Below are 16483 nucleotides of genomic sequence, written 5' to 3' on the forward strand. Positions count from 1 at the left end.
GTTTTAATCTAAATTAAAACTCTATTTTGATAGAAGTCAATATAGAGTTAACAGTTTTTTATTGTTTGTTGATGATATAAAGCCTAGAAGGGATAAAAATCAATATTTAGAGTTATCTCCCCTTGTTATATAAGACATGTTTTATCTATCATTCCACCTACCCAACAATATTCTTATGTTCAAGCGTTTTAAGCAGTTCGACCTCTTCCTGGACTTTCTCATACTCTTTCATCGCCTTCTGTTGACTCGCTGTGTTAAGTTCGATCTGCTTCACCGCTATTAGCTGACCTTCGCTGGTTAACCCACACCATACCTAGGAGCGAAAAAAATTAGACTTAAATTATCACTTTATATAAAATAAGATTCAATTTAAATTCAGTACGATTTAAACCTATTTATTTTACAACCCCTTGATAAACAAGTTATTTCAACATTATATTAATCATTCTTAATAGCACATTGTTAGTCGCGAGAGTGTGATTTTGTGTTTTCGGGGAAACCAGAGCACCCGGAGGAAACCCACTAGTCTGACTTGGTGATTACAAACGAAACTCACATGCACCCAGGCTGGGAATCAAACCCGGGTGGGCTAGCTGACAATCAAATGCAGTAACTACTGCACTAACCGTTCAACATATCAAATTCAATATGAGTAATATGACGGGACAATTTTGATACAAAATGCAAAAATCGGTGAACAATTTAAGCTAGCATTTTCTGCTTACTAAACAAATCGAAAACGCCCCATCAAATCTTGACACCAATTAAAATTCCCCACTGTTATAAAGAATAGGTTAAAGAAATTCAAAGTCCAGTTTTAAGTGGTTTGGAAAGAACATGACGTTTCAGACAGTACTGTTAAATGATAGAACAAACAAAACGTAAACAATGTGCTGCAAAAAGTCACACACATTCTGACATATCAGAATCAGAACATTCATGGCAATGTATTGTTCATTCACACAAACTTGAGGAGGAAACACGTGAAGCTTTTACCACGGAGTTCCAACTGTCTGAGGATTGACTCACGCAACATAACAAACGCTGATTCAGAAAAAGTACACACATAATGAAAATGCATCACTTACAATATACAATACAAGAATCTTTATTTAAAGTTGAGTCTATGATAACAAGAAACATTAACTCAATGAGCTATTTTCCAACAAGAATAACAAACATAAATAACGTATCTAAACATAACAACGAGCTAGTGACCTGGAAATTTAAGCATATAATTTTAAATAGGTACAATATTGGAACAAGAACTTACCAAAGCCATGTGTTATTTCATTTATGCATGCATTCACTTACAGTGCCAAATGCTCCCTTTCCAAGGACGTTGCCTTTCTTCCACTGTATTGTCTCCTCCATAAATGAGGAATGGGAACTCAGTGTCGTACACGCACTGTCCGCACGCTCGTGATCGCTGTCTGCTATACTCAGGTGGTCCTCCTTCAATAACAAATAAATGTTTATATGGATACAGTTTTTCATTTTTTTTTATGGCCTTGTACAGATTAATACCTATCTCTTCAATCATCAATGGGTGAGAGCTCGGCTTTGTACATGAACTGTCAGCTTGTTCATGATGACTTAAGTGATTAATGTTTGAAAAACAATTCTTTATTTTATTTGTCTTAAAGGGTAATTTCTGATGCCAATAAGTGCAGTTATTATATTATCGGAACAAAAAATGCTCTTTGAATATATATATATAAAAAATTATAATAACAATGATAATAATGATAACAAACAAACTTCGACACACTTGTATCAATCTTCAACAATGAAAGATGCTAGGGTCACAGCTGCATCTTTTTTGTACTTTTTTTATTTCAATTAATTTTTAGGGTCTTAAAATTTTGAAATTGAGTGATTTTAATCATGGATTTTCTGTGATATTCCATTCAATTATTTTTAAATTAAAATGAAAATAAATTGTTTAGCTTACAAGAGTGCAATGTAAAACTTTTCATCAAATCATTTTTGTCATAAAACTGTGATTTCGAGATTTGAGATTATACGTGACTTTAAGCATCAATTGACCATTTGGACTCTTCAAGAAAATACTATCACTATCAAAGAAGAATTCAAAGTCTTAGTGTTATTTTCCGATAACCTTGAAGATTAAGTTTTTATCAAGAACAAAAGAACTGCATTTGCTGAAGAGCATTGTTTTCCCATTAGTATTAAAACAAGTATGCCTCGCCATTACAATGAGGGTTGCATAAGTGTCAACAATTTTAGTCAGGTACTTGTAAAAGTTAGATTTCAAATGAGTCATTATCAAGATTTGGGTTTTCCATATATTGATTTGTCATGGTCAAATTGTTCATATTTACTGGGAAATTGTACACGATTTTCCATGCAAAAATCTGGCCCATTCAAAGTGTTGATACATACTGTGTAATTTTACATAATTGCCATAAGGAATTCGACCCACAAAAAAGCTAGTCCTCTGATAACCCCATTCGCTTCCAAGTTAAGTTCTGATGCCTTGTGATCCCTTATGTTTGGTAGCATTTTAAAGGTATTTGCCTGCTGTTGGCTTATATGTAACAGTGGGTTTTGCAGCCCTTTTTGGCCTCCTCCCCTCTTCAAAAAGTATATATTTTCCCCTGTCCAGGTAAAAAAACCTTGTCAAAACAACCCTATCAAAGCCACCACCATTCCCTTAAGTGAAAAAAACAACAACACTGGAATTACAGTGTGTATATTAACTCTTGAATTTGAAATAAAATCAGACGTAAAAACCTATTTTGCAATACAGTTGAACAGGGTTCGACTGTGTCTCAAGGTCTCAAAACCTATTTATTACATTTATGGTAAGTATTTCAAATTGTGTTGTTCTGTTCTCATATTCGGTTTAAATTGATACTAAGATAATAAAGAATCACCAGGCATTCAAAATTCACATATTTGTGGGTCGAATACCTTAAAATGCATTTCATATACAGTCGAACCCCGTTTGCTCAAATTCCTCGTCGGCTTGTACTGGATTTAAAGGACCGATTTCATTAAACTGAACGTATGCATTTCCGTTTGGCTCGAATTTTCCAAGGGTCGATGTATTTTCTCTGGTCCCTGAGAGTTAGAGCCAAGGAAGTTCAACTGTATGTAAAAACTCTCTTAATGGGGTTGTGAAACCTTCAATTATACACCTTTGTCCTTAGGGTGATTGTATAAGACAAAGGCCCTGACATAATAAAACTAAGACCAAGACTTAATAAATGTTTAATTTCTTTTACAAAAAAAAATCAAGTCAAGATATACAGCCTAATATATCAATATATGGCTATGAATTTTAATATTTACTACAGCTCGAACTCCTAGGGACCGACGAAAATACCTCTAGCCCTGGAAACTTCAAGCCAAGCGGGAATTATTACCATCAGTTTAAAGAAATGGGTCCTTACCATCCAGTTCGAGCAAACGAGGAATTCCAGCCAAATGAGTTCGAGCCAACGGCGTTTGACTGTATATATTACTTCAAAATTGAGCGAATTACTTTTACCCACCTCACTATCATGAGAGGATACTTTGATCACTTTAGCCAGCTCATCTATGGCATCATCTTCCTGACTGCTCACACGGACATATGGGCTGCGCGCAAACTCATCCGCCAGGTCCTGTAATTTATTTTCATTATAATATTTGTATTACAAAATTCTGATGCAACATACATTCATGAAAACAAATATATATGCAAAAAATATATATATATTTTTTAATAGATTACATTATCCAAATATTTATACCTTTGGGACATTTACTGGACTGCTCAGCCTCTCTCTCGTCTCAGTGGTAGCAGATTTGCCTCCCTTGATTTCTGTAAACTTCCCAGGACGGTGCCTACCAGCACCTGCCGACCCTGGCCTCGGTGGCATGCCCGAGTGGTGGTGTCCCGCTCCTGACAAGTGCTGGTCAAACTTGGACAAACTTCTGAACATGTGGTCTCCATCTCTTCTTGGTGTTTCTCTCTTTGACGACTTATTGTTACTCGTTCCTGCATAGAGTTCCATTTGTTTAAAACTGTTCATAATTCTAGCCAGTTGTTTAGCTTCATTGTCCACATTCAGCATTGCTTTGACTTTACCCTTGTCAGCTCCAGCTTCAACCATGGCATGTACCTTCTGACCTACCTTATAATTATCTGCATGAAATCTTTTCATTAGCTCAGGATTGTCTTTGTTTAAAGTCACAGATTCATCATATGAGCTAGATATTCTTACTTGTTGTTTAGCGTGGAAAGGAGATTCTTGGTTTTCTTTTACCATTTTAGCAAGAACTTTTCTATCAGCCTCAGTCAGTGTACTACTAGCACTTCGCATTGACATGTGTGCTTTAAGTGTCCCTTTAGAAGAGGGAAAAGTGTTACTTAGTATCTCATCAATTGCTTCTTTCATATCATCATCTCTTGTTTCATTCTTAGTCTCAGAGAACTTCCTTTCTTTCCTGGAACTTCTTGTGGATTTAGCATCTTCATCAGTTCTAGAAGTCAAAGCTTTCAAGTTCTCTTCAGTCAAAGGTTGAATATTAAGTTTGATTTCACTTCCTTCTCTATCAAGTCCTTCAGAGTTTTCTTCACTCTGCTTTCTCTTATACGAACTGTAAGGAGCAGAGTCTTCCAACAGTTTCTGGGTAGTCTGCATTTTATCTGCTAATAACTTCTTTAAGTCCATAACCTTACTGTCAATTCTTTCCTTAGTTTGCACATTGTCAGCTGTATCACCTCCACCTTGCTTTGACTCATTACTTTCTACACTCGTTGATCTTGTGAGATCTTGACTTTTACTTAGCTTTTCTTTAGAGCCACTTTTTCTTAAACTTGCTGAATTGTTTGTAGCACCAGTATACGTCTTACTCATACTTTTAACTTCTCCTATGTTAGCCTTAGGAGAGTTGAGAGACTTTGACATTGCTCTATTAGCCCTTTCCTTGATTTCAGCACTGAGACTTGATGTTCTAGATGTCTGTGACTTGGAGGACGAATTTCTTATCTGCTGATTCTTAGCCTGAGCTGCGCTAGTAATTGGAGATTTCTGTGAATCTTTTTGTGATGACCTGATGGTGTTTCCACTATTTCTCAATGAATTAGTTTTAAGAGAGCCTGCACTGCTCTTGTCCGTTTTAGTAGAACTTGTATCCTTACTACTAGTTTTATCTCTAGGTGTTTCACCTAACAACTTGTTAAGTTCATGATCTTTAGTGGTCTTGTCAAAGTTGTGAATAGCAGCAGTTGTCTTCTGAATAGAAGTCAATGTATTACTAAGTGATGGTGATTCAGGTATTGGGGTTAGATCATGAAAGAATTGTACTCTGTGAGCTATATTCTCATCATCATCAGTATCAACATCATCATCATCATCATCATCCATACCGTTTCCTTGAGTATACTCACTGTAATCATCATCAATATAATATTCCGCCTCATCTTCAGCAAACACTTCATTGTCTTCATGTTTCAGATACGACAAGAAATCTCCAATGTCTTCAGGCATATCTTTTCCAACAATAACTCCAGATCTATTCTGACTACTGACACTCTTTTGGGTCATATCCAGGTTCATAGGTCTATAACCATCATTGTCTACGAATGCAAGCTCTTTTTCATGCCTTTCTGAGGGTACTTCTTTAAATCGTGGTGAGTATACAGAAGATGGTGTTTCTATTGCATTTGGAATGACAAGATGATCTATTGGTATATCAATTTTTAAAGGATTTGTACTTGGAACAACTTCAGTGAGCTCAGAATCTGACTCACTTGAATCAATTGCACTAACCATAACTGCGTCAGCATCTGACTTATCAATACATGAAGTAGCAATCTGCCAACCAATTCCGCCTATAAGAGCCACATCATCCTGCTCATTTTGCTTGCCAAGATTATCACCAGGAACTTTCCTCTTTCTTTTTCCAGATCTGACTCTCTTTCCACTTTTGCCACTCTTAGGTCTTGAGTTTTCATTGTCCGATTTGTTTCCGGGTTCTTTACTTTTAGATCTCTTCTTCCTTGCACTTGCCCCTCTGCTCTGAGCAGATGATGGTTTATTACTAGATCTCTTAGTACCTTTATTACCTCTACTCTTTAATGAAGCTTGTGTCTTAGATCTTTCCATTGCCGGTTTGTCTATGATAAAACCAAATTCAGTTGCTGTTACAGCTCTTGCACCAAGTTTTTGCATGTTTTCTTTTTCTCTATTTTGTTCCAGTTCTTCAAAGGGGTTAACAATCACGGGTGTAGTAATAGGATTATTAATATCAATGTAATTCCTCCTATTAATCTTAGCAAGGCCCTCTGGTAGTATGTCAACCAATGGGGTTACACCATTTGGATTAAGATTGTCCTCCTCTTTTGTAGCAACAACTACAGATCCATCACTAGCTGGCCTTTGTTTTTTGTTTGAAATAGAATCCTTCTGAATTCTGGTGTCTGAAGATGACATTAGTTTATTCGGTTTAGCTTCCTCTACATTTGACATGGATGGAGATTTTTGAATTCCTCTTGTAGAAGTAACTGTTCCTACACAAGGCATCTGGGATATACTCTTACTGACACTTATACCTGAATTTGACACTTTACTGTTGCTTGCTTTAGCTTGAATTGGCTCAGAAACTGACTTAGACAGTACTGAATGTTTCGTTGTTTTTGCCTTATTAGAATCTGTTGTTGTTGTTGTTGGTGAGGCAGTCGATTTTGTTACATTTGTTGACTCTGATGATAATGATCCACTACTAGGGGATTTTGTAACTGTTGGCTGATTTGAAGACATGTTATAAGACTTTAAAACTGAAGTTGTTTTACATACTGATGGCGGAACAAGATCTGTTGGAGATGAAGACTTTTGTGGTTTTAAACTGCTTGCTGAAGCAGCATCAGCAGCTTTTGTTGCAGTGGCATTCGCAACAGAAGTGTTAAGAGTTAATTTAGCTTCAGACATACTTTTTTCTAATGTTGAGCTTGAAGGATTGTTTGTCTGAACCCTTTGTGTGTAACTTGAGTTTGTTTTACGCACATTACCCGCTGTTGGTTTCTGCACTGGTGTTGTACTCTTTGGCACAGAAAAGCCTGAATTTCTTGATTGTGCACCTAGGCGATTATCATTTTGAGCCATTCTTGAACTGTCTGCTGTATTGGTTTTACCAATAACATTTACATTGTTTTTCTTCACATTCTGTGTATTGGCATTGTCCTTTTTATCTGTTTCACCAGCTTGACCGGAAACCTGAGAAACCATCTGTTTATTGTCTGTTATGTTTTCTTTATCTTTTGTTGGAGAGTCATCAGCCTTATCACTTGCAGCATTTGCTTGACCTGCAACTCTGTTAACAACTTGAGCAGAAGGAGACAATTGCATATTTACATTTTTAACACCTTGTGTTCCTGTTGGTTTTGCATTTACCTTATTTGAAACTGTCTTTGTCTCAGCTTTGTTTTCTTTGACTGCTTTAGGGGCGGTCCGTACAATATTTTGAGTCAGTTTTGTAGGAACCACTTGAAGGACATTCTGCATTTTTGCTTGAGCCTTTTTCTTTGCGTTAGATACTTGAGCAGGTTTAGACTCTCCCTTAGCAGCACCATTCTCACTTGCCTTATTAGGTCCATTTATACCACTCTTTGGAGATTCATTCTGCTTCTCTGTAACATTGTTATTCAATTTATCTGGACATGCTTCACCCACGCTTTTGACTTCATCATTTCTTTCCGTATTCCTACTAAACATTTTGTCCCTTTTCTTTTCGCTTTCACTTCTTATGTCTGAAAACTCACTATGAACCACAATAAATCCACCTGATTGACCACTTTTAGTAGCACCATTTTTATTGTTGGCATTTTTTGCATTGCCGTTGTTAGCAGTTACCACTGATGCATTTCTTGTTGCCATGGAATGTAAGACTGAGGTATTGCTTGCCATTGCATTGCCGTTCGTTTTAGAATTTATCACAGGAGAGTTTCTACTGTCTTGCATACCACTTCCATTGACCTTTAACCCTTGACCTTGAGGTCCATTTTGAGTCTTTTTCTCATTGACCTTGACCCCAGAATCACTATTAGCCCCACCAGCATTATCTGTCTTTTTACCAGTCACTTGTTGATTGGCTTTCACAGAGTTTGTTTTCAAATACTTTGCCCCTTTTCCTTTCAAGGTCATTGGTGAATCTGTCGATGAAGACGACAAATGGCTACTTCCGCTTGAAGACAATGTATCACTCCCTGAAGATGACCTGATAAATGGGTCCTTAGGTCGACTCTCCTCAAGAATGAATTCATCTTTGAAGAATGTCCTTGATCTTGAGAGTTCATAAGGCTGGCCTAGACGATCCTTGTAAATATCACTGTCCTCATCAGATCTAGGGGAGGTAACATCCTGAAAATTAAAAACCAAAGAGTCAACAAGATTTGCCTTCCTTTCAAGTGTTTTCTCAATTACATTTGAAGATTATATAGAGACTGTTTACTTAAACACAAGAACTATTTTTAACTTTTAAATCAATGTTATTTTGAGGTTCATTTGTTTTGGAGGGGAAAGGGGAATTGAACATTGAGCACTTACCTAATTTACCACAAAAATCTGCTTATACTAAAGCTTTATTATATTAAACATTGTATTTGCCCTGCGCATACCCTGAAAAGATTTCAAACAACTTACCTCAAGATTTGAGTAAGCCTTCTGGGTGAGGAAAGTGGGGGTAGGCGGGATCACCTTGTTGGAGGTGGGGCCATACAGGGGCTGAACGGGGGTACGGGACTTGCTCAGCATCTGACCTGTAGAGGGGGGAGAAAGGGGTATGAACTTTGTCAAAGAAGTTATATGAATTATAAACATGGAACTGAAACAATATTGTACTACGTGAAGTTCTATCTAATGTGATACTAGGGTAAAACAAAGTTCTCTAAAAAGTATTTACCAAACAAAATACAATCTTATCAGATATGAGAGATTCATTCAACATGCTCAATTAAATCATTTTTTATTTCATTCAAGAGTTTAAACGTTAAAATTGTACAGTTTTTAAAAAAAGTGGAAAGATAGATCTGTAGCCTGTAGGAATACTACTTCTTTTTTAAAATATTGGACAAAAATTTAGGCAGTTGAAAACATACCGCGTAATGCTGGGTTGAATGCCTGGTTGAATAAATCTCTCAAGTATAAATTATATAATATGTATTGTATATTAGTATTTGTTAGCGAACCTACCAAGGTTTAGAAGCCTTGGAGAGTTAGAGTTATTCGACATTCTACTATCTGCCATGCTCAATAGAGTGGCCTCCCTTTGTAGGCTTGCAAGAGTACTTTCTCTTTGGAGGTTGAAAGTTACTTCTCTTTGCGGGGGAGAGTATTCACCAATCCCAGGGGGGGTAAATCTGTCTGGTAGCGGGGTGGGGTCATTAGAGGGGTTAGAAGTCACAGAAAAGGAGCGCCCTGGTAGAAAATGAAGGTTAAAAGCAAATCACCCACTGGTTATAAGGATAAACATATAATACTTAAATTATGGTGTTAAAGGGACTAGATACCAGATGATACAATTTTGCAAGAAAAAAAGAAAATTGTAAAAAACTTACATAAAATTGATATTGTTGTGTACAATGTATTGAATCTTAGTCAATGATGTATCACATAGCTTATGACACATGTATCTGTCGCAGTTTTTGCATATTTTTTTAACTCGAAATTTTCTGGGTTTGTCTACCACGTAAATCCCAGTTAATTTAAAAATAGCGTCGGTATATGTGTCACGTGATTTTTACATGCTAAATATACACACTATAAACTAGGAAACCATTATGTGCTAATTTGAAACAGGTTAACCCAGCTGAGGCAGCAAAAAAAATATTCTTAATCATATAAAATGATGTATAATCAGCCTCATACTAGCTCTTATTGACAATTCAAGACTTTTCGTGTAGAAATAACGTATTTGCCCATTTTTGGACCATCTGGTATTCAGTCCCTTTAATAATACTCTACCCAAAAGTGAATAACACATTATGAAGCACAATTTACAATATTAACATCAATAGTTATCAACACACTCTATATTATTCTTGATAAACTCTAGATAATCAAAAATGGTACCTGATTTATATTCATTATCTAAAATAAAATTTTACAAAAAATTTGTGATGAGTTCTACCAATCAGTGAAAGTGCGCAACCAATCCAATGAGTTCAAGGGTAATACGATCTACGGGTTTAAAGCTTTTGACTTTTTACTGTTACCTGAAATTTATTCCAAGATCAGCTCACAAATAGTTGCGCACATTGTTATAAGTGTTACTTTAACTTAATAAAATTCTAATTTTTCTAGTAACCACAAAAAAAAGAAACTTCTTATTACAGGCGCGTCTATCTTTCAAATAACTAACACGGAGCAAACCTTAAAAATTAACTGTTTGCAGTGGCCAAACAATCTTAAATTTAAAATTTTAACATCTAGAGCAAGCAGATCTTTTTGTTAATTAATAACTCAGTCTAAAAGAAGAGCACCACAAGCAAATGCCAAATTGTGTTTGTTTTTAGTTGAAATAGGGGCATTGCTTGACAATTATTGAAGCCGGAGTTATGTGCCTTGCAATAAATGTGCTTAGTGTCTCTGGGAAAACATATACCAAGTTTCATTTGACTATCTCAAACAAATTTGGAGTTATGGCCTATAATGTTTCAGATTTTGCAAGGCAATAAGGCTTCGTACAACGAGGCTGCATACGAAGACAGCAACGACACCATTGCCATCAGGCATCACTAAACTTGTTTCAAAAACAGAACAGCTAAGAAGTAATTCCCAACCTACTAATTTAATTAATAAGTCTGGGTCTGGGGTGGTATTCAATACTCAACTTCAGTTGATATAATGGTCATGCATCATTGACTTCATTCACTTTCCAGGTCAGTTATTAATAACTAGTAATCAGATTAGCTACATCATTCTTAGATTCAAGACCAATATTGAATAAAAGACCTGGCATCACTGCAAACACTTGTTTTTAAGGACAATCTGACTATACTTTCCAAAATAAATTTTACACACACACACAAAGACAAAGGTACCACCATACCTTTCCTCTGTGTAAGAAGATAGGGTTCACACCCTGCCGCAATGTCCCCAAGATTAGGATTGCCCCTGTTGGGGTCAGACTCACTCCGACGATGGGAGGGGGTGGGGGAGGGAGCCCCTGGGGTCATGGGCTCATGTATCTCTTCATCCTCTCGGGTTGATATGGGGGCCCTTCTGTTACGACCTGTTAATGAAAATCATTGCATTTTTCAACCTTTGCCTTTTTTAAGTTTATGAATCTAATGTTCAAATAACATAATAAACTGGGTATTGACTAGCAGGCCAGTAAATACTATCTTACATTTACTGACAGAAAGCCATAAACTTGTTTACAGGTGTTATTTATTTTATAAATGTCACTTTATAGCCACAATCATAATTATGCACAGTTTTAAAATTTTATATGAACATGTAATTAAGAACGATTTACCATTCCAGGTTGATAACCAGTTCTAATCATAGATACCCCGGTAAAGCTCTGATGTGGGAATCAAACCCATGATCCTCTGATCCATAGTCTAATATGTTAAACGTGAGGCAATCAACTCAGGGGCCTTGATAATGAGAAGTCTCAAGTCTGAGTTCAGACTCAAGAAGCAAAACTGCAAAGCTTTAATTCATTGTAACTTTCCTTCTAGTTGAATATTGGTGATAAAATTTGCTGAATTTTATTACTATTTTAAATTGCTCAATTACTTACTTTTGTTTTTGTATAACAAACAGAAAATGAAATATATAAAAATAATATAATAAAGGTGCTTTCCTGAGTCTGAATTTAGACTTATACTTGAGATTGTTTGAAGTCATGGCCCAACAGCCCGTCACAAACATAAGACATTGGATGTTTTACAGAAATAGTTCAATTTGTTATCCAAATTGTCTTGAAGTTAGACTGAACACTTAAATTTAGGATTTCATAAAAAAAACTTTAAACACAAAATCACTTGTTTGACTAAATTTCATGGATTTTGAAGTATCCTTAGCAAAAAAATGTCAAAATTTATTTACAAATAAACATACAATTAAAGATCTTTTTCAATATTTAGCCTGTTTATAAAACCCACCCCTCCTATCCTCAAAGGACCTCCTAGCACGAGCGTTTCTGTTGAACATGATTGGTGACTCCAGATTTCTGTCTGAGCCCAGCCTATCAGGGCTTATCATTGGAAGTCTCTCTGTACTGCGAGATTTCCTACGCGGCAGTGGCGATGGCTTCTGCTGGCTTCGAACTTGACCCAGCTTACGAACGCTGTCTCTGTAAATTTATTTTTGAACAATGTATTTTTTGCTTTTAAGTAGGAGGAGTTGATGTTCAATTTTTATATATCAAACTTGTATATCAACTTTGTTCTTTCGACATGCAAACTAAAAATAGTATATTTGTATGATTAACGAGATTGCTATTTCCTATAAAGTTGGATGTTATATTTTAACTCCATAAAACTTATATTTTTTTAGAATACATCCTACTTTTTCAGCCAATGACATTGCAGATAGGCAATCAATTAGTACTTGGCTTCATACTAAAGAATTTCACCTTTCACAGGTGTATAAAGGTTTGCCTACTGCCACTCATCTGGCACCAATTTCTCGAATCTTCTTATGTCTCTAATAACAGGATTAAGCTAAGCTCATTATTTTTTGTTTTTCAATAATTTGGGTAATACTTATTTCTTAAAGAGTTTTTATACTTAAGATAGGAATTATCTTTCTGATAATCAGAATAATCCATTTTTCATTTATCTAAAACCAATTAAAATATGCAGTTTTGCTAATTGAAATTAGCTACTTAAGCCTGTTAAGCTTAAATAGTTTCGAGAAAATGGGGCCAGATTCACACTCCCTGCGTCAGATTTTGCGTTGCCCCGGCGAAATAATGACCATGGTCGACCATGGTCCCCACGGTTTTTGACAGTTTTTGACGGTCAACCATGTTTTTTCATGGTTAACCATCAAGTACCGTGGGAAAATCATTGCCTCGACCATGGTCGACCATGGTCTACCATGGTCGACCGTGGTCGACCATGGTCTACCATGGTACAAAAAAATATCACCATGGTATACCATGGTTTGACCATGGTCGACCATGGTCTACCATGGTACAAAAAAAGATCACCATGGTATACCATGGTTTTTGAAGGTCAACCATCAAGTACCGTGAAAAACCCCACAGTAGACCATGGTACAAAAGTTTTACTCCGAGAGTCACCATTTCAACCATGGTCTACCATGGTACACCAAGGTTGACCATGGTCAGCCACTGTGACAGTTTACCATAGTCTACCATCATCCTTTTTTATCTGATTCTTTACTTTGGATAAGTCTAAAAATGATTTGTTGATTTTGGTAAATAACAGAAATAGCAACTTAATAAATGTGGTCTTATTCTTTACTGATATTTAGTAAACACACAACTTGTCAACAACAGAAGTTGTGTTTCAGTATTAACCCTTTACCAGCTGTTCTGCTAATTTTAGACTCATCCACAACGAAAGCATCTGATGGAAAGGAAGAATATCTATTGGAAAGGAAGAATACCAAATTTGAAAACCTTTGAAAACAATTTGTGGGAAATAGAGCATTTGCTCATTAATGAGCATCTATGCTCCATTCCTCTGTGAAATGATGTTCTTGTGTTTAATTACTGTTCAAGAACTATGCAAAACTGTACTAGAACAGTAACTGATCACTTTTAAGAACAGTTGTACTTGAACAGTTCAAGAATACTTTTTAAGAACAGTTCTTGATTTTTTTAAAGACTATTGTTGTTCTAATACTGTTCTATATTAAAGTCTTAAGTACAATATAAGAACAGTTCATGAATAGTGTTTGCACTTAAAATGTTCTTGAACTGTTCATAAAGACAAGTTGGCACATTTAAAGAATAGTTTATGAACTTTTATGTTCTTAATATGTTCTTGAAATGTTCTTTTTAAACAATTTGGTGCATCATAGGAACAGCTTATGAACATGGCAAGTTCTTAAAATGTTCTGCATATATATGTCTTTGAAAGGAAACTTGTACAAAAACAAGTAGTTGCATCAGCAACAGGCAGGAAGTTGAGGTAGCTGTGGTTACAACTGGCTGGTGCATTTAGTGTAACACATTTGGCCCAGTTATAACCCAAAGATTATAAATAAAAAATAACAAACGTAAAGAAAATTCCATATCAAAATAACATGAACATTAAAATTAAATTTATTTTAATTAAAGCACCACATATATCATATGTATCATGTAAGGTGCCATGGATTGCTGGTCACATTGCCTGGATACAGTAATTTATATTTTTTATATATTTTTTTTTTAATAGATTTTTTTATTTATTTTTTGTCAAGATTTTGTCAAGTTATTAGTAACTTTTTTTCATGAAAAATGTGGAATATTTTTTAAAATGACATATATTCACTATCTTGTCAAAAAAAAAAAAAAAAAAAAAAAAAAAAAAAAATTATTTTATATAAAATTACTGTATCCAGGCAATGTGACGAGCACCTGTGGTCAACACTGGTTAATTAGTTGTTAAACCGGTTAAATATAATATTTACAAAATACTATAGCCATATTCTAACGTAGCTATATAACTATATTCTAACGGTTACGCATTTAAGACGAAACGCTCTTCACTGGCGGAGATAGTTTCGAACGCTCGCCATTTTTGTCGAAATAATGCGCCAAATAAACTGATGTCTTGTTTCGTTTATTTAAGGTAAGTTCAAGCGATGTAAGGAGTATAATTCAGTAACGTTTATAAAGATCTTTTACGCTAATATTATTGTTTAAAATAACATAGCAACATTTTGAAGTAATGAGCAAATATGTTTTGTTGTAATACATTTTCGCGACAAACATACGAAATACGTTTGTGTAGAAACACAGTTAAATGCTTGTTTTTGACTAGCGTTCAGCTAATACTTAATTTATATATATATTAAAGCAGCTTTTAAATTTGTTTCTTAACGTTGGTAAGCTATTTTTGTCGAGAAAAAGGATCAATTGTAATGGGCCGGCAGCGATGCAAAAGTGGGTGGGGAAGGTCAAAAACTAAAACCTTTAAAAAAGTTTTTATTGTTTTGAGGAACGATCTTTTAGGGGAGTGAAACATATATTTTTGGCGACATGTTAGTAGGGAGTTAACAAATTTTACAATAGAATATTAATATTTTTTATAAAAAAAACTTTCACATTTATTCTAAAAAGTCTGTTGACATTATCACTTTGTTTTCATGTCAAAATGCTCCAGACTACCTATTTAACAATGTTGTGAGTTCGTTATTATATCTTGTCAAATAAAAAATAAAAGTTCTTCAGGTTAATAATGAAAAGTAGTGGATGAGAGATCATTTCCGGGTTACAAATATGTTAATATCTTTTTAAATATAGCTGCAATCAAAACAAAGACATTGTTGATTGGACAGTTTCAATAACTTCGACTCAGTCACAAATATACTCTTTATGTTTAAAGACAATATAGCTTTTTGATTTGAAATCTGATAAAATCTTATATCATAAAATATGCTCAAATCCTAATTACAGCTTCTCATGTTGCAATGGATAAATGGGTATGAATCATGCTTGTTAAATATTGAACCTCAAAACTAAGAAGAAATTGATTTTTTTAACATTTTTAAATTTTGGTCCTTCAATGGACTTTTGCATCGCTGCCAACCCTTGACCTTTTAAATAACCACTATGCAAGCAAATTATGGTTAAGTGTCTGAAATGTTGTTTCGTCTATTTTAGCCAACCCAAAGGAGCTAACAAATAAATCATCAGTCCTCAAACGAATCAACCAGTGAAGGAGAAAAACATTCAAAGCCGTAAATTGTCAAATCCATCAGTGAGTAGACTATTTTTTAAAGCAAATGGTAAGATTTTCATTCTGGTTTTGAAAACAATATGGTTGGATGTGTGGAGTGGATTTTATATGTAACAGACAAACACTAATGAGAATCTTTAAAAAAAATCAGACTCAATAAATTTGAGCTCTTTGGTTCGAAAGAATTAAATAAGCTATCATTAATTTATATACCTGCAACATTGAAATCTTAATTCGCACTGATTTGATAACCAACTGGCCGTTAGTTATTTGAAAATGTTGGCAGTACAAATAAATAAAAGAAATATTTTTCAGGTTGGAAGATGGATGTCAAAGTCTTAGACAACGAAAGGCTTCCAGAGTTAAGAAAAGACCACTTCAACAAAAACAATCATGCAAAGAATGACTGCAAAAAATCTTTTCGCAGATGCGTTTCATCATCAAGTGTATAAGGAAAAGGGACCTGGGTACAGAGACTAGATGTAAATGTCAAGGACTGAAATGAGCAATTCAATGGTTTCTTACTAATTGTGTTTATATGCGTCATAAGAAATTAAAACTGTTATAAATGGATGTGTAGTAATGATGAAATTATCACCTTGT

At 35.0% G+C, this 16483-nt stretch overlaps 1 protein-coding gene and 1 long non-coding RNA gene across 7 annotated transcripts in view; one reads left to right on the forward strand and one right to left on the reverse strand.

Moving 5' to 3' along the window:
* Nucleotides 1–16483, reverse strand: part of LOC128231131 (uncharacterized) — a 74125-nt gene that overhangs the window by 17546 nt on the left and 40096 nt on the right. For 2 of the 5 annotated variants that reach the window (XM_052943559.1, XM_052943557.1), the window contains 9 exons: nucleotides 12125–12315; nucleotides 11062–11244; nucleotides 10083–10100; nucleotides 9204–9428; nucleotides 8655–8770; nucleotides 3762–8372; nucleotides 3522–3632; nucleotides 1315–1455; nucleotides 162–313 (listed from right to left, as the gene is read on the reverse strand). In XM_052943559.1, coding sequence (XP_052799519.1) covers nucleotides 162–313; nucleotides 1315–1455; nucleotides 3522–3632; nucleotides 3762–8372; nucleotides 8655–8770; nucleotides 9204–9428; nucleotides 10083–10100; nucleotides 11062–11244; nucleotides 12125–12315 — 5748 coding nt within the window. The remainder of the gene's footprint in view (nucleotides 1–161; nucleotides 314–1314; nucleotides 1456–3521; nucleotides 3633–3761; nucleotides 8373–8654; nucleotides 8771–9203; nucleotides 9429–10082; nucleotides 10101–11061; nucleotides 11245–12124; nucleotides 12316–16483) is intronic. The other 3 variants (XM_052943558.1, XM_052943560.1, XM_052943561.1) reach the window with 3 other exon arrangements.
* On the forward strand, nucleotides 14712–16453 carry LOC128231133 (uncharacterized). Of its 2 annotated transcripts, XR_008260300.1 has the most exons (3): nucleotides 14712–14770; nucleotides 15805–15901; nucleotides 16196–16453. It is a non-coding gene; the product is annotated as an uncharacterized LOC128231133 (long non-coding RNA). The 2 variants fall into 2 exon arrangements; XR_008260299.1 differs by lacking the exon at nucleotides 14712–14770 and having other exon boundaries at nucleotides 14849–15901.

The sequence above is a fragment of the Mya arenaria genome, chromosome 4, assembly GCF_026914265.1.
Source record: "Mya arenaria isolate MELC-2E11 chromosome 4, ASM2691426v1".
NCBI classification, from domain to species: Eukaryota; Metazoa; Mollusca; class Bivalvia; order Myida; family Myidae; genus Mya; species Mya arenaria.